Genomic DNA, 24,669 nt, shown 5'->3' on the forward strand with positions numbered 1-24,669 from the left:
CCACCTGGGAGCCAAACCTCATATTTCCCTGCGCCTCACTATGAGTCGGACCCTAATGAGGCACTGTCTACCACAAGGAGATTCCAGATCCCTACATGGTGTATAAACTGTACTGTACCATACATGTAAGGAGAGCCCTGCAGAAGCAGTTGCTTGCGTGGTCAACAGGTCTGATTGGCTTACGCAAAAACAACAACTCAAGGGATAACTTTTGCTGTAGCTAAAGAAGCTGGACACAATCACCACTACCATGCACAGTATCATTCATTATAGGAGGCCTTCCTGACTAAAACTACCTAAGAGGAAACAAGAAGATACTAAAAAGACAACATCACAGTGCAGGGGTTAAACTTAGAAGTCATCCCCCCAACCATCATCCCAACCATCTTTTGAACCACCAATACTTACCCGCACTAGATCTTTTCCTGCTGGCCTGGAGACTTGTGGACTGATTAGGTGATCCCCTGACATGGATACTGATCCTGTGTCTCCACATGGCTGCTGAGCAGGTGAGGCAGTTATTGAGGGGAAAGAAGACATTTGTGACAAATCTATTTGGTCATCCCACCCTGCCTCATCACCCCAAGCATCATCTGCCTCACTTGTGTCAATTGCCGCTAACATTTCTGACACTGACACAATCCGCGGTGCACTCTGTTGACCACCATGCAACTTACTGTCTGCCTCGAGCAGCATCGACTCGAGGTCAAACTTCTTGGTGCTGAAACTTGGTGTCAGATCAGCAAACAGATCCAACTCAGGGTCATGTTTCTTATTCACTTTGATGGCCAACACATCAAACTCCTCCCCAAGACTCTGTGTCCTCTTAGGATGATTTTCTGGTATTTCTTTCTTTGCCATGCCCTTCAGCTTCATACCAGAGCTTGGTTTGACAGAACCTGGTGGTGATTTAACATTTACACTGCCACTTGTACTAGTGCTACTGACTGATGGCCTCTTCTTTTCTGAAGGGTTTGAATAAACATCATTGCTAGTTCCATTATACAAGTTTGTATCCTCGAATACTTTATCAACCTCCCAGTCACCATCTTCCCGTGGTGGTGAGTGGCGGTTAAGTGTGAGTAAGACCGAAGAAAAGTCCTGGTGTGGGGTGTCCAGCATCTCCTCCCAGTCTGATGACCAAGGTTCCCCATCACTGCCCGGAGGTGGGGGTGGGGGTGCCAGAGACAGGGGGCCACCACTGTCCTCACCACCATCTGGGGAGCTTCGTTCAGGAATCTGGGGTGCTGCAACCATGCCATCCAGGGAGAGATCGTCAAGGGATGTGGCATCAGACCGACCCTCACTGCTCACATACTCCGCAGGCAGTGATATGGAGCGTGGTGGAGGGGGTGGTGGTGGCGGCTCTGTAGTAATACCATCATTAACTCTTTCACTGAAGCCGGTGCACATGGCCTATTTTTCGGGCTAAGAACATTAGAATTTGTTGAACTGAAAGAAATGCTACTAGCCAAAGGGTTCAATGATATCAGTACAAAACATAAAATTATATTAGAGAGTATGGCAATGACTAAATACATTTCTATAGCATGTGCTTCTTTGTAATAAGCTTCACTGCGATGGCTAATTAAAGAACTGGAACCCAAAATTCTAACAATATTACCATTAGCTCCTTATCTATTTTCAACAACCAAGGCATTTCACAGGAAACTAATGCTTATCCACTCCAGTTGTAAAAAAAAAATAATAATAATAAAAGCTTACCTGCAAACTTTGGTGATACAGAGGATGCTGCTGAAGTTTTTTTGGCCTTGCTCTTGTTACCCACTGTCTCCTTAGAGGTGGTAAATTGTGATGACACTCCCTTACATGTCGGTAAACTTGCTGCAGCCTGTTAACATGTACTCAAATGTCAGTTTCCATTCTGTGATGGAACTGTAAATAGACACTGGTCTGTATAATATGCATGGTTCACAACATAAGTCTTCTGAGGGTTTGGGAAAATATCATGAGAAAGCCAAACCATCTGAGATTTGTATTACTGTAGTTGAAATGACATTATGTCAGACAAAACCTGGATGATAATTAAATTGTATCACTTACCCACATATGTACTTTAACCCTTTAGTTACAGTGTTTAAGAGTTTAATATGTTTTCTACCAAAATAATAATCATGACAGATTTTAACATTTCTGGAGTCCTAGGTTTGTTATAGGCACAGTACATTCATCTGATGCATGATGAAATGTGTAAAGTAGCTATCCGGTAAGTCAGAACCATGACAAAGATGTTTCACAGTGTGAAAGGAGTGGTGATGGTATGACAACCAGACCACAACAATAATGATAATGATGATGATGATCCTACAGTAAGAGGACTGGTGACAAAAAGATGCTGAATACAAGGATGATGATTATGTGGATGATGGATAATGCTAATCCTGCTATATGATGGTAGAGAGGCACTGAAGGTGTGGTGGTAAGCACTAACAGTGTGGTGGCAAGCACTGATGGTGTGGTTGTGGTGGTATGCACTGATGGTGTGGTGGTGGTGGAACGCACTGATGGTGTTGTGGTGATGGTGGAATGCACTGATGGTGTGGTGGTGATGGTGGTGGTAAGCACTGATGGTGCAGTGACAAGAACATTCATGAAGGGGTAGTGATGGTGGTGGTATGCACTGGTGGTGTCGTGGTGGTGGTGGTAAGCACTGATGATGTGGTGAGAACATTCTTGGCGTGGTGGTGGTGGTGGTGGTGGTGGTAAGCGCTGATAGGACGATGGTGGTGATAACATTCATGGTGTGGTGGTGTTAAGAGAATGATGATGTGGTGACAGAGGGGAAGAGGGTGATGAGAGGATGCCTAATACAATGATGGCCATGATTATGAAGATAACAGTGACAAAGCTAATGGTGATAACATTGTGTGGTGTAAATGAAGCACTGAGGTGACCTTAGGCATGGCGGTGGTGAAGAGTGCATGGCGGTTGTGTCCAATAACAGTGTCAGCACCAAGCAAAGGAACCAGTGTTGCCAGCGCCCTCAGACTCTCCGCCACCAAACTTTCGCTGCTGTCACGGATGCCCAGCAGGACCTCTGGCAACTGTGGTAAAAACAACTCATAATCATCCTCATGTCCCCCCACCTCTTGATTTCTAGCAAATGTAATAAGGAAATCATTATAAACATACTAACCTTTATTCCTACCACCTCCCAAAATTACAACCTCCAGCAACTGAGATGTCCAAAAGGCAATAATCATTCTGACTTTTTTTCCCACTATCTTCTCCAATCTCCCCATCCTTCTACATTGTAAAATAAATATGGATGCTTACTTATTATTAAAAAAGGTACACATCATCATCATCCTCTGAACATCTCACTAAAAAACGAGGTGATGTAGGATCCATAAACAGGGAAAGTGAAAGGAAACAAAAAAGTGGGAGAGCAATAGATAATAAACATTACTGTAAAGTATCATATTACAATACATGACAAAATTCCATCCATCCATCGTCCAGTCCTACATTGCCACATGAGGAGCGTAGGAGCCTGGGGCTAAGCAGTTGGTCCTGACATTTAAGATGAGAGTGACCAGCCTCACTCATCCCTGAGTGGCATTACATGAGCAATCAACCCCAACCACCCTTGGATATAAACCTTCACCGGCTCAATCTGATTGGAGCGCAATAATTACTCACTAAACCACCAGGCGCCAAAATTTGGTTATATGGTTACCATCCAGCATAGTAAATGGTTTCCTGGTGTACAGGAAACATTTGGCTTGTCACTCAGTGTAGAGTCACCCACAGGCAGAAGGAAGAGGAAAGAATGAAGGAAAGAAAGACAGAAGAGGATAGTGTTAAGTTACCCGTAGGCAGAAGGACAAGAAAAGAATGAAGTAAAGGAAGACAGAAGAGGATGGGAGGAAACAAGGATGGAGGAGAGGAAAGGGCAGACACCCGACAGCAGCACTACATCGAGTGAGTGGATGGTGAGCACCCCCACCTACCAATTAAATTCAACAGTACAATAGTCTATCTATAACCAAATATCTCATCCTGATGCTCCATATTATAATTTAATATCAACTTTTATGTTTCCTATATAGCTCTCTACCTTACTGCATATAAACCAGCTGTTTTGTCTAATGCTCAAGGGTGTGTGCAAATTTTGACTTTTTGTATTAAGTGCAATAATTTTACATACAGCCACAATCCAAAGAAACATTACCCCTCTTGGGTCAGATTCATCAACATACATACTTACTGCTGCAATGGTTGACAATGATAATGCTAACTTCAGTTGAACTGACCATGGTATTTACAGTGACAGTATCAAAACAAGGAGATGGTATACATGCTGGTAAGTTGATGGGATGGTAACAATGACTGGTATACATGCTGGTAAGCTGATGGGATGGTAACGATGACTGGGTCACCACCTTCACCAACTACTGTGGCAGTAAGAAATGATGATAAAAGTGACCTTATGGGGGTAACATTTCTTTGGATCATGGTTGTTCAATACTATTTTTTAAAATTACTACAACAAACACCTTATCTTCATCCTCTTAACCTAATATCTCTAACTTACAACGGAAATTCCAGAATAAGAACATCTTTCATGATAAAACCAGTTCTTCAGAGCAAGGGGCACAAAGAGGTGGGACAATACTGAAATCAAAACTCATAAACTTGTTTACATAGTTGTTGTTGTGGCCCTAGGTTCATTTGAATGTGAAACCAGTGGACTCCAGGCAAGGTTCCCCTCCAACATTGTACCACCTTCCGTTTGAAGAACAGGGAGGAAGCTATAGTAGAGCAGCCTGGTTATATCAGTGCCATCATATGAGGATGTTCCTCTCCAGCAGCTTCTTTGACAATAATTACACAAAGCAGGATTCCAGTTACTGACTCACCACTTGGTCAGCAAGGATGTGTCGTGGTATAAGGGTGACATAATGAGTGAGGTGAGTGAGGAGGAGAGTGCGCACGGTGGCATCATGTTCACCAAACAGACGTATCACCTGAGGCACAATGTCTCGCTGAAACACTTCTTTAGTGAACAAGCCACCACCTCCACTCTCACCTGCAAAACCAATTACATTGTTAAGAATACAGTTCCACATATTGTACATAAATGAACCAGCACAAACTAGACGTAAATTAACCAGGAAACACATTTTATTCTATGGCAGAAAATACTGTACTACACACCTACGTAAAGCAAGCCATCACCATAACCCTACTTTAAACTAAAAATGGGAAGGGTAAGATCCAGAAACAGGAAAAGGAAAGCATACAATTAAGAACACAATAAACTGAACAACTACAGTACCCTCACGTCCAAGACAGTAATATTGTCACCTAAGGGTCCCGTCTAAGACGAAAAACGTCTTGGACCAACACAAGACCTTATGGAAAAAATTGTCACAAAATCTTCAAAAAGTGCCCCCAAAAACATCAACCTAGACCTGTTTTGGCACCAAAACAAATTTCCTCACCTTGAAAGTGCGTGTTTCTGAGTTTATCTCCAGCTTAGTAGCTCAATTATCTTCAGCTTAATATCCTGAGATAGATGGTGGCACTTCAAGGAGTTAGCAAACGGTTTCCTAGGCATGGTTGCGTAAGGATAGGCAATAACCTAGGAGCAAATGCTGAGTGCAACACCCAGTAAGTGCGTCTACAACGTCTATGATGAGGGAGACAAAAATAAGCCCCACTTGCTCATCACATGACCAGATGACAATATGCAACCGTATTACAGCAATACTTTGGATTATTGTTTATGGTCTCCATCTTCGACAAACCCATCTTGGATGCAAGGGCACTGTACCTGGTGAAATGAGCAGGGTGTATCCCCTTACCCTCTACACAACCATTAAAAAAATAAAATAAAATCCATCCATTCACCATCTAAACCCGTGTTGCCCCATGAGAAGCGTAGGAGCCCAGGGTTAGGCAAGTTGCTCTTGACATTTAAGATGAAAGTGACCAGTCTCACTCATCCCTCAGTGACATTCTGTGAGCAATAATCCCCAAGCACCCCTTGGATATGAACTGACACTGGCTCAATCCGGTTGGAGCGCATTAATTACCCAGTAAACCACCAGGTGCCACAGTTTGGTTATGTGGTTACCAGACAGCACAGTAAATGGTTTCCTGCTGTACAGGAAAGCATTTGGCTTGTCATTCAGTGTAGAGTCGTCCATAGACAGAAGGAAGGGGAAAGAATGAAGGAAAGAATGACAGAAGAGGAAGGAAGGAGATACAGTACAGGCAAAAGGAATGATGGGTATTCCCCAGCACACAAAGCTATGGGCCTTGTAATGCCTTACTACATTCCACTGTCTTTCCCATTACCTCACTGCAAACCCAACCTCACTCTCACTCAGTTTTGTCATTTGTTTCGCTTTACCAGGAACGGGCTGTTCAATAGCCCTGGCTTTTTATGCTGAATGAGAATACTGATTAATGCTTTTAATTTTAATGCTTTGGAGAGGGAGGCCTTTATGCAGAGGCACTAATGTAACTTGCAGTTCAACCACCTTAACTACTTCCTTATCCCTTGCATGGAGAATATGGTGGGCTACAGAAGGGTAACTTAAGCTTGCAGTCCACTAGGTTCGCATACTGGATGAACATGGGACCACAACAACTACGAGTGGAGTCTGACCATTGCGAGGTATGAGCAACATGGGCATAAGGTGTGAGGCTGCAGCCGGGTGAAGCAGTAGGGGTCGACTCAGCAATGCACCAGCCAGTGTTCCAGATACCACCTCCTCGGGGTACTGCTTCAAACGCTCACCCAAGCACCTGCAGCAGACATCATATCATCAGTGTTATCATCATCATTTAAAAAATCACCTTATATAAATAATCAACATCCTCATTATAGCTATCATCATCCCAACCCAACTTCCCTCACTGCATTTCAGTGGGGTAGAATGGTTCCATGAATGAGAATGATACAGCACAAAAACAAGGGAGTAACCAACAAGGTCCTAGGTGAAAAGAGCCACACAAGCATTCATTCATGGCTCCAAATATATCTTCACAACCACATCAACATGAAGAACAAGAAAGAGAATTATATATATATACAGTATATATATGCTCACTACGTGTCACGTGGGGTTGGTGGAGGATCAGTGCCCCTCCCTGTAAAACAATTAACTCTAAGCCTTGGCCACCCCATTTGGGATACATGGCGTCTGGCAATGAATGAATGAATATATATACAGTATATACATACATATATATACAGTAGGCTTGCACAGTGCGCGACATCACAGTGCGCGAATCATATTGTGCGCGAGTGACCAAAAATCATAACGAAAAACCTTGGATGCGCGAGTTTCCTTCACAAAACACGAGGTAGCGGCAAGAAGTGGCTTAAAAACGCCATTTTCCATCAGTACGTGATCCTCACCCCTGCACAACACGCCAATAGTCACCTAGAGGCTCGTGGGGAAGGTGCTCAAGAGGAGTCTACAGTAAGATCTCGCCAATAACAACTTTACGTTTTCGGCAATAACATAAGTTAGAATAAATGCCCAGTTTCTATAATAATGACGTTTATTTTGTGAATACCAAGTTGTTATACTGCCAATACGTCCATAACAAGATGAGGAATGAAACAAACAAGCAAGAAGAGATGAAGGAAATTGCCGAAAATGTGAGCAGTAGCGAGGAGGAGAGGGAGGATCCTCGCCTCACCACCTCCCATGACTCACCTGCCGCCGTCCCCTCCTCCTCCACTGCCCCACCTGACTCACCAGCCGCCTCCCCCTCCACCTTCACAGCCCCACCTGACTCACCTGCTTCACCTGGCATACATGCAACCCCCACCATAATGACTGTTGCTGCATTCTGGAAGAAATGTAACATTCGACAGGCTGTAAATTTCTTTGTCAAAGCCTGGAATAATACAACATTGGCAACCATTAAACATGCGTCGTGCAGCCGAGGTGGTGGCTGGGGCAATGTAAGTGCGTTGTCGTGCCTCAGAACCCCTGTTGTTTAAGTCCATCAGGCCTATTGTCTACTGTTGTTAAAGTGACTGTCCATATTTTTGTTACTGTAGCTATATCTGTAGTACAATGTCTGAAAAATTTGATCTTTACTATGTCTCAAAGGGCCAAAAAATGTCCAGGTATTAGGGGGTACCGCCCATATGTAATTTTTCCCATAAGATTATGTATTCTCAGCGTGCAAATTCACACTGCGCGAGGTTGTGGACAGCCCAATCTCTCGCTCAATGTGCGAGCCTACTGTATATATATACATGCATACATCATCCAATCCTGCGTTGCCCCATGAGAAGCCTAGGAGCCCGGGGCTAGGCAAGTTGGTCCTGACATTTAAGATGACAGTGACCAGCCTCACTCATCCCTGAGTGGCATTACGTGAGCAATAAACCCTATATATATATATATATATATATATATATATATATATATATATATATACATACGGTATATATCACTGCCACACACTAATAAGTAAACAAATATGGTACCATCCAGTCCCAACTTAACCGCTTGAGGGTTAACCCTTTAACCGCGGGTATTGTTTTGGTCTGACTGTCCTCTCCCGCGGGGGTTTCAGCCAAATGTAAACAAACCTTTAAACCTTAATAACTCTGCACAGAATAAAGCTAGAGAAAAAAATAAGGTACCATTAGAAAGTACTAACCTTCAGCTTTCCATTGATGTAGGTTTCATGACTTTGTTGACTTTCACAGGACGGGCAGTGCCGTTAGAAGTGAGGGGTGTAAAATCACTATTTTTTGCTCACACATCATTACCTTCGCTCATACACCATTACCAAATGCCAACCTCATTCTGATAATAATACTATAAACATATATGAACACTGCACATACGATAAACACCCACTCTGTGTTCACTGAGGCAGGTAAAAGGCACTGTAATTGCCTGCACTTCACTGCCACATCAACATGTGTTGTCACTCACACAGCTGGACAGATACTGATGCGCGCTTGGTCAGGGGTGGGGTGGGGGGCCCAGGGGGTGGGAGGTGGGGCCCCAGGGGGGGGAAGAGGGAGGTGGGGGTCGGCTGGAGTGAAAGAACTTAATAGCTACTCTCCCTTGAAACAATTGGCGCACGGAAAAAACGCGGGGTATTCAAAATATTCACAAACATTCGAGAATGACACCCGCGGTTTGGTCCAGTTTTTGCAACGTCACTCTGGAATGACACCCGCGGTTAAAGGGTTAAACGCTGATGCTGAAGAGGGAAGCCTTCAAGTGATGGCAACAATGATTGGATGATGCCACTTCCTGGTTATACAATGTCCTTTAATTTCCTCGCTATCCCCCAAGAGGAGGACAGCTGACTACAGAAGGGTAACTTTAGCTTGCAGTCCACCAGGTTTATGTCCAGATGAGCCTGGGGCCACAACAACAGGCGAAGGGGTATAGAGCACAATTACTACAGTCCATGTCACTTAAAGTGACAGGTTTATGCACCTGATGGCATTAGTGATGGATGACAGGTAAAACTAACAGCTGCTCTTTTATTACCCTATTTAAGATACAGCACTTCAGGCTTGGCTACTATCGTATAAAATACTTCTCATGGAAAAAAAAAACATTTAGGCACACACACATACATACATACATGCACACACAAACACTTGCATGGATGCAAGCAAGTATGTGCAGATGGATGCATGCAAGCACACACACACACACGCACATGCATGGACACACACACACACATGCATGGACACACACACACACACACACACACATGCACACGCATGGATGCTCACACACACATACACACACACACACATGCACATGCATGGATGCTCACACACACATACACACACACATGCACACGCATGGATGCTCACACACACACGCACATGCACGGACATTCACAGGCATACACACACATGCATGGACACAAACACACACACACACACACACCAGTATAGTATATATAACACTGAAGCCCCTCAATTAGATGACGTTTTATTCTCGATTCCTGCTGCAGTAAGACCTCACTATAACGGACTAACTGGAGCCCAAACCATTCCGAAAAATGCGAAATTCAGATAAAAGCAACAACCGGACTTGCCCCTGCTAACCCGGACTTTTTCCGATAAACCAGACATTAGTCCATATCACATGAATGGTTTTTTAAACTGTTTTGACTACCTTTGTGGTACTGTACTGTGTTATAACTTCACTACATTAATCAAATGGTATAATATGTATAATAATACTTTACACTGATAAATATGGCTTTTATTTACCTTATTGTGGTGAACATAGCTGAAGTGGTCAGGCAGTCCGGACTGCTTCTGGCTGTATCAGACTTTTTCCAATAAACAGGAATTTAGTCCCATAGCTCTTCAAGTCCGATAAAAACGAATTCCAGTCTATTGAAGTCCATTATATAGAGGTTTTACTGTATCTCTAGATGATTTTATTTAGCTTAGCAAATTTTCCAACTGCGGGGTTTAGAGACAGCCTCCATTAACCCCATCAATATATCTGGGCTTCCCTAGAGACAGACCAAGGGCAGAAAAAAACAAAAACAAAAAGTTAACCTTCTAAAGCCTTACAGCTTTTTATACTGTAGCTTCCTGTTTTCATCCAATTTATAGCACTAAATATACAAAAAATTTTGATATTTTGGTACACACCTTAAATTATATCAAGACATATGGTAGTACTGAACTCACTTGAGGAACTCCTCCCTCTTGCTGTCGGTAAGAAGGAGTATGTTGGTGAGGGTGTGATAGATGGAGAGGAAATCATGTGTGAAGAACGCATGTTGTGCCAGGGAGGCCAGACGGGGCCGTTGTGTCCATTCCTCACTCAGACCCTTCTCCTGCACCTCTGTCAGAAACATCTCTGCTCCAGCCACATCTGGAAAATCAGACCATCATTATAAATCGCCATCAACCCATTTGTTTCTCTAACCTACAAGTAGGGTGATGCAGTGTCCAGAAAGCAGGGAAACAGAAAATAAATGAGTAGAACAAATTAAACAGTATACCCAGTGAAATGGGCACCACATCCATTCACTCACCATTCATGTTCCTGGAATCCTGGCTCCATCATCACAGTCCATCCAATGAGTGTAAAGTTAAAAAGGAGATGACAAACCCTTGTCATGCACTACTCTATACAAATTCATCCAACCAGCTCTTCCTCTTTGTCTATTCCCTAGCCTCATCAGCCTCCACATCTCTCTCTCACAGAAATTTTTCATATGTACCCACCTTCTTGGCCTACCATGACTCCTTCTATCTTGAAAATCACACACATATACTCTTTTCACCACCCTCAAATGACCATATCATCCAGGCATGCCCTCTTCAACTCTATGCCACATCTTTCACAACTCACATTATTTTTTATCATTTCAACTCTTCTCACTCCACAAACATTTCTCTAGAACCCCACTTCCACCACTATAGTACTTTTCATTTTCAAGTGGCACCAAAGTCTTACATTTGTATGTTAGTGTGGGTACTAATACTACTTCATGCAATCCACTTACAGCTGCCACAGTTAAACCTCTGTTTTGTATCAAGGCTTCAGTGGATTCTGGCCTTTGGTTCCTTCTTCCTTGCTTAAAATCTTCTGTGTTTAATACTATCATTCTTGCCTTCAATGTCTAGACTAAGTAGCCTAGCCCCTGATGGGGCACTACCAGGCTGGATGAATGAGTGAATGATGTACAGTATTTGTGGACATTAACGCAGTAATGGGGTATAATCACCACCATCACCCAACCTATTTTCATTTTTTCTTTTTTTTTTTTACTAAATGGTGATGGGTGAGTTAATCATCACTGGCATCATTTCACACTAATATTCAGAGATATGAATTTGTGAACATTAGATGAGGATGGGAGTGTTATAACATACCAGGTATTTCTGATTTGGTGCATTCCTTATACATATACTGGTACATGTCATTCATTTCTGTTATTCAGTACATAGAAAATTAGATAAGCTGTCTATTAAAGTTCTATCTTTACCAATAACTGTACTCGAAATTAACCGAGCTAAATGCAGTATGAAAAATGTTATGGTATTATTTTGTAATGCATCCTTGTCAGCCTAGAAAGTTTTCCAGCACCTCTTCCTTTGCATTTTTTTTGTTAAATATTAAACCTTACTAACCACTTGCATGTTATGTGTGTCTTATCAAAAATCACATGGACTTCATAAATAACAGAAAAGAAAATATAATAGTGAAGTGTACATGATATACAGAAATAACCTGGTATGCGAGGTGAAGGGAGAGAAGGGAAAAGGGAGACAGAGGATGAAGTGGGACAATGAAGTGGAGAGATATGAATGAGGAAGGTTAGGGATGAGGGGAGGGCTGTCTTATGGTATAGGAGAGAGTAACACGAAGGCAATGTGATCATGGGCACACACACCAGGATTTAGGCACGTGGTTACAGAAAAACAGATAGAGGGAAGAGATGCCCAGTAGCCTCGTTAACCTGAGGCATGTGACTTCACCGTACAAGTCAACTAAGGGGAAAGGCAACATGAGCAGGATTTTCAAAAATGCACCACGAAGTTTCTCACAGGAGCAGCAGCAGCATAGTTTTTATGGGACATTATGTTCTCTATAATCTCTCTTCCTAATCCTCTGCGCTTAACCCAGAAACAAAGTAAAAGTAGCTACTGTGAATGAAATTCATGAACTTCCTAATCCATTTACTGTGGTATTAGCACCCAAGGAAGGCTCAAACCTGTCTCAAAAAAACAGTTTTTGAAGATAAAACTAAATGCAAAGTCGATAGCGGCTACGGGAAGAGAGGGTAAGAGCAAATAAATTATTGGAAGTAGCATGTCACACTCAAGTTATAGCTTATTCAATTAACTGGCAACTCACTGTGGCTTAAACAGGAGTGAGTCCTGCTCACAGAGCTGCCAGTTTCCCACCAACTGGGAAATATCCAAAGCCAATAACTCCTTAACAAAGGTGAGATGAGCAAAAAATATTTCACAGGTATGTAATATTTCCAAGATGATGATGCAGTACATCTGACGTCCTTCTGCAATGGTCACTAAACTACTGCCACACCAAAAATTTGTTTTGCAACCCCCCTGCCATAGCCTACAGGTTAATTTTTATAATAAAGCCCATAGAATAACAAGACTGATACTGACCTGAAAGAGTGTCTGGGGTGAGGACATGTTCAACCAGGCGTGCAAAAGCATAGGAGTCTCTGGCATGCTGGTAAGAGGGTGAGATCCGGGCCTTGTCATCGGGTGGGATGCTCCGGTCATGGCAGTAGCTGTTTATGTGCTCCACGTGGTCTCGGGTTAATTCACCAAAACTGCAGTGGTATAAAAAAGTTAGCACTGTCTTCTACCAACTGTGTATTAATTCTTATTTATCATCACCATCTTTGCTAAATTTCTTACAACCGTAGTAACTGAATGGATATGGAAGATATGCAAATTGACGGATGAAGGTAGGGTTTCAATGGATTAGAAGTTAGGTACAGGTGGGGGGAGTATGTAGAGATTGTCTGGCATGAATGGATTGTGCTAGTGAGTCTCTTGAGTGTGTGGAAGAGTTTTGTTATCTGGGGGACGTGTTATGTGCTGGAGATGGGGCTGGTGCAAGCTCTGTGGCAAGGGTTAGGAGTGGCTGGAGGAAGTACAGGGAGGTGTTGTCTCTCCTAATACAGAGACAGCTCTCCCTCAGTGCTAACAGGGTTCTTGTATAGAGCAAGAGTAGTTAGTAGTGTAATGCTGTGCAACAATGAGACCTCGACAGTAAAGAGCGAAGATATTAGTATGCTCAAATGTACAGAAAGGATAATGATTATATGAATGAGCAGTGTATCAATGAATGAGACGCTTGGGGGGGTTAAGACTGTGACCGAAGAGTTGAAAGGAATGATGGAACTTGAATGTATTAGTGCTATGATGAGGAGTGGTAGATTGAGATGAGATGATTTTGGCACACTGAGAACATGGACCATGACAACTCAGCGCAGAAGGTGAGGAGTGTGAACGTTAAAGGTGCTGTTGCATCTCCGATTTGTGTACATATATGCTGTTTTATTAATTTTTCAACAGCCTCTACTGTAAATTTAATAAGAATTAAGGCCTTTTGTGGTGTTTATTATGCATTACAGCAAAACCATAGGGAGAGGAAAAATAAAGCAATGGACAGTAATGCAATTTTGATTGTTTTTGTTGGCAAGATCCACGTTTTTTTTTTAGATGGTGTGTTTCCTTTCTTCTGTGTGGAAACTGGTTTATCCTGAAAATTTGGACTGAATTTCCCCAGAATAGTCTGCATTAACCTGATATTACTGTATATACATATATATATATAATTTCTTTTTTATGCGAGGAAGAAGGAACCAAAGGCCGTGGGCCCGCAATTATTGTTCCAAGAGAAAAACAAAATACAAGAGAGAGCCAAATTCAAGATCCAATCATTTTGAGATGCCTGGACACACTGTGTTTGAAAGACTGGAGATCATAGGAAGCAGGAAATACAGACAGAGGGAGACAGTTCCAGAGCTGACCTGCTGCATAAATGAAGGACTGGGAGTAACGGTTAACTCTTGCATTAGAGAGTTGGACAGAAAAGGGATGAGAGTTTGCTGCTAGATGGGTGCTATGCACCTGTCGTAGAGGTGGAGGAATGCATGCAGACAGTTCAGAGGAGCAGTGACCATTGAAGTAGCGATAGAAAAGAGATAAAGATGCAACAGTGAGGCGAAGAGACAGAGGATGAAGGGAGTCAGTAAGAGGAGGAGAGTTAATGGGACGAAAAGCCTTTGATTCCACACTATTGAGAAGACCTGTATGTGGGGAGCCTCCCCACACATGAGAGTTGTACTCCATACAGGGGCAGATAAAACCCCTGTATAGAGTCAACAATTGTTCAGGGGTAAAGAAGGAACAGAGTTGGCTTAGCACACCTAATCTCTCGGAAGCAGATTTTACAAGAGATGTAATACGATCTATCCAAGATACGTCCCGAGTAAATGAAACCCCAAGCATGTTCAAGGATGATGCAGGATTAAGCTGAATATTATTAAACGTTAGTGGGTATACCTGTGGAAGATTTTGTCGGGTTGATAGGTGTAAAAACTGAGTCTTTGATGCATTAAAAACAACAAGATTATTTTTACCCCTGTCAGAGATACGAGCCAAGTCATACATTAGGTGTGCCATACCCTCATCCCTTCTTTGTTGAAGTAACTGCTGAGATGGACGTTGCGAGAACCGAATGGAAAGGTGAAAGGTGGAGTCATCAGCGTATGAGTGGATAGGGTTAGATGTACAGCTTAGAAGGTCACTGACGAATAAAAGTAAGAGAGTTGGTGATAGGACAGAGCCCTGAGGAACACCACTGTTGGTAGATCTAGAAAAAGAATGATGGCCGTCTACAACAGCGGCTATAGAATGACCAGACAGGACGCTAGAGATGACGGCACAAATAGCAGGATAGAAACCGTAAGAGGGCAGTTTGGAAATTAAAAGATTTACGCCAGACTCGATCGAAAGCCTTTGAGATGTCAAGTGCAATGGCAAAGCTTTCGCCAAAGTCCCGAAAGGAGGATGACCAGGAGTCTGAAAGGTAGGTGAGAAGATTGCCAGTGAAGCGTCCCTGACGGAACCCATGTGGTATATTATATGTATTTATAAATATACATATAATATACAGTATATACAATACCGGTATATAATATATGTACAGTGTGTGTGTGTGTGTGTGTGTGTGTGTGTGTGTGTGTGTGTGTGTGTGTGTGTGTGTGTGTGTGTGTGTATGTGTGTGTGTGTGTGTGTGTGTGTGTGTGTGTGTGTATGCCTGAGAGAGAGAGAGAATCATACTGTGTAATATTTCGGTGGGATAAACAAAAAGGAAAGCACAAATACTGAAGAGGCTAGGTATCAAGAGCATATGACAAACATAATTTTGGGTACTAGATAACTTCAAGTCCACACTAACAGGCCAAGGGCTTTCTACCAAGAGGTTGTCATCAATGTACAGTATACCCTGTTGTCCACAGTCAGTCTCGGCAAACCTACCTGCAGGAATACTCAAGACCCCACAGCTTCCAGGCCCCATCGGGTGTAATGAAAATACTGGCCGCACTCACATTGTTGTGGCTCACTCCTGCCTGAAAAATTACCATTATCAATACAGTACAAAAATGGCTAAAAATATTTTACCCCTTTCAAGATGTAGGTGGCTGCAAGAGACTACCACAGACCAGAAAATTTAAGTAACAGAAAACTGACCTAGGCCCCGACAGCATTTTATATCAAAGAAAAATCACCAATTGCCTCTGGACTTGAAAAGCTGTAAATATAGCATGGCTATCTCTAATCAAGTTCTCTACTATTAGACCACTGTTATCAAATGGTAAAACATCACCATCATGATCATCCTTACCCATTTCCCATTATACAGTATGATACAGTGTTAAGGTGTGAATTTGACAATTATAGGGTCAAGGCATGATGCCTACCAGTCTGTCGAAGACTTTTCTTTGGGTCTGTATAGGTTTGTGAATATGGTGATTATCAATTGTTCCTTGGACAGGAATGAAAATGCACGAAAGAAGTAATTATCAACAACACACCTAACGAAATGGGCCAAACCCTCATTCAGATACCAGTACCATTATAGCCTCCGAAACCTTGACTTGACCACACAATATGTATTTTTTTTTAATTATTTTGTTTATAGTGAACATGGACAAAAAGTGACTGGTTCTTTGAAAGCAGTGATAAGAAACTGGGAAGTGAGTCATCATCATCCAGTCCTATGCTGCCCCTTGAGCAGCATAGGAGCCCAGGGCTAGGCAAGTTGGCACTAACATTTAAGATGAGTGACCAGCCTCACTCATCCCAGAGTGGCATTATGGGACCAATAAACTCCGACCATCCCTTGGATATAAACCTACACAGGCTCAATCCAACTGGAGTGCCTTAATTACTCATTAAACCACCAGGCGCCATAATTTAGTTATATGGTTACCATCCAGCGTAATAAATGGTTTCCTAGTGTACAGGAAACCATTAGGCTTGTCGCTCAGTGCAGAGTCACCCACAGGCAGAAAGGAAGAGGAAAGAATGATGGAAAGAAAGACAGAAGAGGGAGTGTAAAGTCACCCGTAGGCAGAGGGAAGAGGAAAGAATGAAGGAAAGAAAGACAAAGAGGAAGGAAGGAAACAAGGAAGGAAGAGAGGAAAGGACAGACACCCAAGAGCAGCATTACATCGAATGAGTGGATGGTGAGCACCCCCACCTACTATTAGCATGGAAGTAAAAATGTTGCTGCATGATAGTATTATGACACCAATTCACCAACTCTAACATATGGAAGTGAAGCTGGGACCCTGCTGGAAGGACAAAAGTCAAGAGTGAGAGAAGTGGAAACGAGTTATTTGAGAGGAGATTGTGGAGTAACATGGAGAGAAAGACTGGCAAATGAGGAAGTGAAGAAGCGTTGTGGTGTGGATGTGGATGTGATAGAAAGCGTTAGGAGAAATAAACTGAAGTGGTTTGGCCATGTGGAGAGGATGGAGAGCGAGAAAGAAACAAGGGTAATGTGTATGAGTGAAGTGGAGGGGGGCGAGAAGAGGGCAGGGGAGGCCGAGGATGAGATGGAGGGATGGAGGGGAGAGGTAAACCGAGAGAGGGGTGTGTGGGTTGGGGGAAGGGCAGTGAAATGGTGGGGGACAGGGCAACATGGAGGCGATTTGTTTGTGGCCACCCTTTACAGGGTTAAGGCATCTGGTAATAGTCAGATAGACAGACAGATGACCTTAACATACATTTACCGGATAATTCTAATTTATAGGTCAGTCACATATGACTAACCAATTGCTGCCTATCACTGTAGCTAAGGATGCTGACGCTGGCATTTATCTGCCTTAAATAAACTATTGCACAGAGCATATAATTATAAACACAGCACAGGAAGTCACCCATATCCCATTATCACCAGCTTCAGGATATCCGCTGTGTACACGTAAGTAACATTAAGTCCTTCATTATGGAAGGTCTCCCATAACTTGAATAAAACTGTCAGGTACTAACAGTGAGTAGCACTGTAACAGAATAAAACCACATGGTAGTAGGACTGAGAAGTACTTGTGTCTCCTTTACTCCAAGTTTGCTCTAACTTAAACATTATAACACCTACTAACACAAATACGGCATATACACATACAGTGAGTCTATCCATGTACAACAGACGATGGAATGAAAACGACATCCAGCCTAACATACAAACTTACGATGCTGGAGAGGAATACCACCATGTGGTGGCAATGATAAGATTGGGTGGCTCTACTGCCCATTTATAAAAAAAAAAACTCAACTCCCACCCTATCCCCCAAAAGGAGGATGGTGAACGGTAGGAGGAGGGCAGTTTCAGCCTGCAGTCCACCATGTTCATGCTTAGATGGGTCTGGGATTGCAACTACTACTACTACAATACCCTTGCAGACCTCACATGACGCACAATGAAGGTCTGCACAGGTCAAGCTGCAAGTTTCATATCACGTATAATTTACATTGGTTATTAAACAATAACTCAGAGGAGGTAAATTGTCTTCCAAATAATCAGCCTTGCAGGGGTTAAAGATCCCAACTACTGTACTTACTCTGTCATGAAGGAAGACAAGAGTTTCAATAATTGAGAGAAGGCCAGCAGCAATGTGGAGTGGTGAGAGGGAGTCTAGATCATGGTGGAGAAGGGGGGTGGCTCTCTCCATCACCAACACCACCTCTCCTCCCACCACTGCCCCGTCTAGGTACTTCAGAAGACCAGGGTGTCGGTAAACTCGACTGGCCTGTGGAAGTTAAAACAGGTCAGGTTATCAATCTATTTACTTGTCTATTTATCAATTCAATGATGTACAAACCCACAGTTCATCCAGGTGATCATAACAGTAACACCTCCAAGCCTTAGTATCACCTCTTACTATGACTCACTCCCATTATAAGTACTATACAGGTATTTACTGGTTATTACAGAGAATGGTGATCTGGGCACAATTAACTCTTTTCACTGCAAGTGATCTTCCTTATGCTAAGAAAAATAATCTGGTAGTAGCTGGAAAAACTGCAGGTCATTACTGGTACCATACTGTGTAGATTGTTTAGCTCTTCCCTCCCCCCCAAAAAAGTCTCCCATACACTTAATCAATGCCACTGCAGTGTTATCAGTGTCTACATGTCTATTAACCTTTTTCTGTACTGTATTTTTGTTTGTCCATAATCCCAACCCTACATCTGACCTAAGATATGGGAGTGACATAGCATGCAAAAACAAAGAAAGCACAAAATTAGGAGAATGATCAAACTGTATACTTAGTAACATAAGTAGTAGGGGGCTAACTAGTTCAATAGTCATTATGTAAGAAGGTATACTGTACATAAAATTCATGCTGAAACATATTAGAGATCTCCTTTTTCTAACAATTCTGGCAAAATACGGGAGGTGGGCTAATTAGCTGGCTTTAGGGTACTGTATGGCTAAACTTTCAACTGATTCAAAACATCATCTGTACTATATGCAAACACAGTACAGTATGAGAGTTTCTTGCTAAGAAGCATGGCATTTTTAGTTTAATTTGATCACTGAATAAGCAATAGGGCACACTCTGAAAATTAGCCATGATATGCAACTGAATTTACACTTCTAACAATATGAAGAGTACAGCCAATCATCACTAAAAGTTAGAATAAGTGTAAGTACAATGCCTAAACACATCCAATTTGAGGCAATCTGTAGCTTCTGTGTATGGCCACCACCTCCAGATTTTTGTTAGCTGGCTATAAACAGAAAGAGCAGCAACTGCATGAAAAGGGTTGAGTATATGGTAATACTTAGAGTCAGTCTCACAATACCCCTTGTAACCCACGGGTACCCAAGACTAGGCTACTGTAATCAGAAAATTCAGGAGTGCATGGAACTGCTACCAACCTGCAGTGCTCGCTCTATGTACGGCCGTTTACGAGAGGATGGCGGGTGGGCTGCTGAGAACACTGTTACTGGGACACCTTCCAGGTCACCTGGGGCCATAGTCCAGTCCTCATACACCTGCACAGTGAACATAACATTGTTATAACATGCACACTTGTTGTCACAAGCAGGACATTACATCATAATATAACAAAAATGTACTAACTAGGCTCTTGTACAAGTAAAAAATTATAATGATCTTTTGGTTATCGTGCATACTTGGTACTGCACCTAACGCATGATAATGAAACTGAAAGATAACAAAAGCACGCAACCTATGGGATTTATCCTAACTGGTACTGGGCACCCTACTCATAAATCAAAATTTTATATTTTACAACAGTTTAAACCCACTAAATACATACATACTGTTAAGTATCAAAAAAACACACACAGCCAGGGAGAGGTTAATAAACAATGATGAAAAAGGCACAATATCGAAGAAACACAAACCATATAAAGACCTGAGATGGGTCTGAGGTAAGGGGTTCTGAGGATAGGGGATAGAGAGATTCAAACAGTATATCTGGTACTGTACTGTACAATAATATGGACAAGCTGTATGAGAGCGTCCATTGAAAAATGATGAAAATTTTATGACAGAGATTAAGTTTCTGTGTATTTCAATTATGATGCCCAAATTCAACAGAAATAATATATGATAGTGAGTCAATAATTATCCGCAATTTTTGTATAATTGTTTATCTAAACAACGGTAGAGAACTTCTATCTATCTATCTATCTATAGCCCGACGCCCTAATCCCGCAAAGGGTGGCCGCAGACAAAACGCCTCCAAGTCACTCTGTCACCCACCATTTGACTCCCCTCCCCCCAACTCACCCCCCCCTCCCTCATATACCTCTCAACTCCATCCCTCCACCTCATCCTCGGTCTACCCCTCCCTCTCCCTCCCTCCACCTCACCTACATACACCCTCTTAGTCAGTCTTTCATTCTCCATCCTCTCCACATGTCCAAACCACCTCAGTGTATTTCTCCTAATCTTTTCAACCACATCCACATCTACCCCACAACGTTCCTTCACTTCTTCATTCGTCAACCTGTCCCTCCATGTCACTCCACATGCTCCTCTCAAGTAACTCATTTCAACTGCTCTCACTCTTGACTTGTTCCCCTCTTGCAAGGTCCACGCCTCGCTTCCATACGTCAGGGTAGGGATCACAATACCATCATGCAGTGACTTCTTAACTTCCATACTCACCTCCCTATTTCTCATCACTGCTTTCAGTGTGCCAACAACCTTCCTTCCCTGCTGTACCCTTTCACGTACTTCATCCCCCAAAGTTCCATCCTTACTCATCACACTACCCAAGTACTTGAATGCACTCACATTCTCCATATCCTCACCATCCAACCTCACTGCACACTCTGTGACTTCATTCCTCTCAAACACCATAACTTTACTTTTGTTTACATTAACTTTCAGCTTCCTCCTCCTACACACTGTCCCAAATTCATTCACCAAACCTTGCAACTCCCATTCATCTGCACTCAACAATACTGTATCATCAGCAAACAGCAACACCGGAAGCTTCCAAATCTCACCCTCATTCATTAGGGCCACCCCCACATCCACTGCCCTACCTTGTACCTCCTTTACGACCCCATCCATATATATATTAAACAGCCATGGAGACATTACACACCCCTGTTTCAGTCCCACATTGAGATCAAAGAACTCACTCAGCTCACCATCCACTCGCACCGTAGCCCTAGCTCCCTCGTACATACTCTTCACAGCACTCAACAATTTCCCCTCCACTCCATATATTCTTAATACCTTCCACATACCTTTCCTATCTATTCTGTCATAAGCTTTCTCCAAGTCCATGAAGGCAGCGTACACTTTCCTTCCCTTCTCTAGATACTTCTCCACTAAACATCTTAGAACAAATATCTGATCTACACACCCTTTTCCCTTCCTAAATCCCCCTTGTTCTTCTCCAACTAGCTCCTCTGTCATATGCCTAACCCTATCAATGAGTATTCTACCATATATTTTACCAGTCACACTAAGAAGGCAAATACCCCTATGGTTACCACATACTTCTCTCTCCCCTTTTCCTTTGTACAGAGGAACAATTATACCTGATTTCCAGTCCTCTGGAACCCTTCCCTCTTCCCAAGCCAATCTACACAACTTCCATATCCACTCCACAACAATCTCACCCCCATACCTAAGCATTTCACCACACACTCCATCAATTCCTGGGGCCTTTCCCAGCTTAATCTTCTTCATCGCTTCCACTACTTCCGACCTACTGATCTCTTCCTCCCTCCTCTCATCTCTTCTTCTCCCAGCCATTCCCCAACCACTTATACTCACACTGCTCTCACTCTCTACATTCAACAAATCCTCAAAGTGCTCCTTCCATCTCCTCAATTTCTCTCTCTTCTCCACCAACAACTTAAAAGTACATAATTTCTCAATATAGTCCCCTTGCTTTGCAATGCACTTGGTCCAGCATTCAATAACTCGGAACATGTCTCCCCAAAAATTTTAAAATGTTTTGGTTCGTCTTCCAGCCACACATGCACCGCATCGTTCACATTTTGGTCCATGGCAAATTGATGACCTCTTAAGGAGTCTTTGAGAGGACCAAACAGATGGTAATCTGAGGAAGTGAGGTCAGGACTATACGGAGGATGCTCTAAAATCTCAAATCCCAGTTCCTGAAGCAACTGAACAGTGTGTATGTGAGCATGCATTGTCATACAAAAACAAAACACCTTTCAACAACAGACCTCGGCATTTGCTTCGAATTACTGGCTTTAGCTTGTTCCACAGCATCTTGCTGTAATATGCACTGTTTGCTGTTGAGCCCCTCTCCAGGTAATGTTCCAGCACTGGTCCTTGTGAGTCCCCCAAAACTGTGAGCATAACCTTTCCTGCAGAAGACTGAGTTCTGATTGGGGGAGGGGAGTGCAGCTACTGACTGCGGGTGTTTCTATTCCATACTCTGGTGTTTACTCTCCAGATTCAATTGGTGGACCCATGTTTCACCTCCAGTGATTATCCTTTTCAAAAGAACATTGCACTCGTTACCACAGGGGTCCAGCGATCATTGACGTATGTTCAAACGATAGTGACTGTGATTCTCGGTGAATTGTTTAGGGACCCATCTTGCACAGACTTTATGAAAGCCAAGCCTGTTTTGGATGATTTCATATGCAGTATCATGGCTAATTTGCATATGATTTGCCAAACCATCGATAGTTACAAGTTGGTTTGTCAGAATTGTAGCATGGACTTGCTCAATGTTGTCTTCAGTAGTGGATGCGGATGGGCGTCCTGCTCCTTTGTCATGTTTAACAGTTTTCGGACGATTTTTGAACTTCGCTATCCATTCTTACACGGTCCGCCATGGTCAAAACACTGTCCCCCATATTGTGCTGAAAGCCTTTGATGAATCTCAGCTCCTGGAACACCTTCAGCCCACGAAAAATGGATCACTGCTTGTTGTTCTTCCCCTGTGCAAACTGAGATTGGAGCAGCCATGCTTACTCTATGACAGCACGAAAGGAACTGACTGATCAAGGTCGAGCGTTCGCTGTTGCGACGACAGACACACCACGCTCCCAGATGCGCCCATTTGGTAAAGAATTACCACTTTTAATATCAATCACTACGATCATTCGGTTACAGTTTGGTGAGAAAATAAAATGGTAAATTATAATGATGGGGGTCCCCTACAGTTTCCATGCTCTGGCATTCTGAAAAGCTTTAATCTGTTAAGCAAATCTGTGAGAAATACAATATTATGCATATACTCTTAAAATATTTAAACCTATACAAAAACTAAAAGCTTAATACAATGGACATGAATAACTTGGTTACCGATAGTCTCTAGGGCTAGCATTTTCTATACACTGGCTCTAGGTAACACTATTTCCACACAAATATACAAAGTGATGACAACTAAAACCTATTCATTCTTACTACAGTCATGGTACACGACTCTGAGGTTGACATTATCGTACCCTGGCAACCTATCATTCAAAAGTGCGTCCAATTTCGTATCATACATGAATCATATTATTATGCAGGAAAATATTATACACGAATATTATTATACACAAACATTATAAACTAATCACATGCGTCCCATTATACATGAAATCAGACACACTTTTGAATGGTAGGTTGCCAGGGCATGATAATAACAACCTCAGAGTCACGCGCTACAACTATAGCAACCTGGTGTCATAGCATGCATTCTAGAAGACTAGTCCTGTGTATTGAGGACATGTACAAATCTTCAGAAAAACAGGGGCTATTATTTGTTAGATTGTGAGAAAGGTGTGGTCTGAATGTGCTGGTAACATAAAAGAAGCGAAACAATTTGTATATCAAATCTCCCTTCATCACTAAGGTAAAGGTTTCTTAACCATACGGTATGCACTAAACATGACGGACAGTTAAAGCCTGGAAGATGCAAGAAACCGTAACCAAGGATTGAAACTTACCTCACTATTCTCCCTGTCTACTTCTAAGTGGCCCAATATACTGTCTGTGTTGCCCATAGCTGTAAGATTCTACCAAGATGGACAGATCAATGAGGAGCTTTATGTCATACACCGCACAACGACCGCATTCGCCATGCAAGTGATGTTTACGTCAAATACCCAACTGTTTACACAGGACGGGTTCGGGTTGCTTGAA

The 24,669-nt window shown here is 42.6% G+C and overlaps 1 protein-coding gene across 1 annotated transcript; it reads right to left on the reverse strand.

Annotated features, from left to right (window-relative positions):
* Positions 1 to 285: 285 nt before the first annotated feature.
* LOC145403250 (uncharacterized) lies at positions 286 to 24,605 on the reverse strand. Its single transcript, XM_080275064.1, has 11 exons — positions 24,474 to 24,605; positions 19,947 to 20,063; positions 18,622 to 18,810; positions 16,034 to 16,125; positions 13,142 to 13,311; positions 10,685 to 10,871; positions 6,641 to 6,780; positions 4,884 to 5,053; positions 2,916 to 3,065; positions 1,726 to 1,852; positions 286 to 1,367 (listed from the first exon to the last, which is right to left on the reverse strand). Exons 1-11 carry the CDS (start codon positions 24,528 to 24,530, stop codon positions 352 to 354), a joined length of 2,415 nt encoding a protein of 804 aa, XP_080131190.1. The 5' UTR covers positions 24,531 to 24,605; the 3' UTR covers positions 286 to 351.
* Between the last annotated feature and the right edge of the window lie 64 nt (positions 24,606 to 24,669).

Source organism: Coenobita brevimanus, chromosome 60, assembly GCF_032717465.1.
Source record: "Coenobita brevimanus isolate Jiangsu-jjx chromosome 60, ASM3271746v2, whole genome shotgun sequence".
Taxonomy (NCBI): Eukaryota; Metazoa; Arthropoda; class Malacostraca; order Decapoda; family Coenobitidae; genus Coenobita; species Coenobita brevimanus.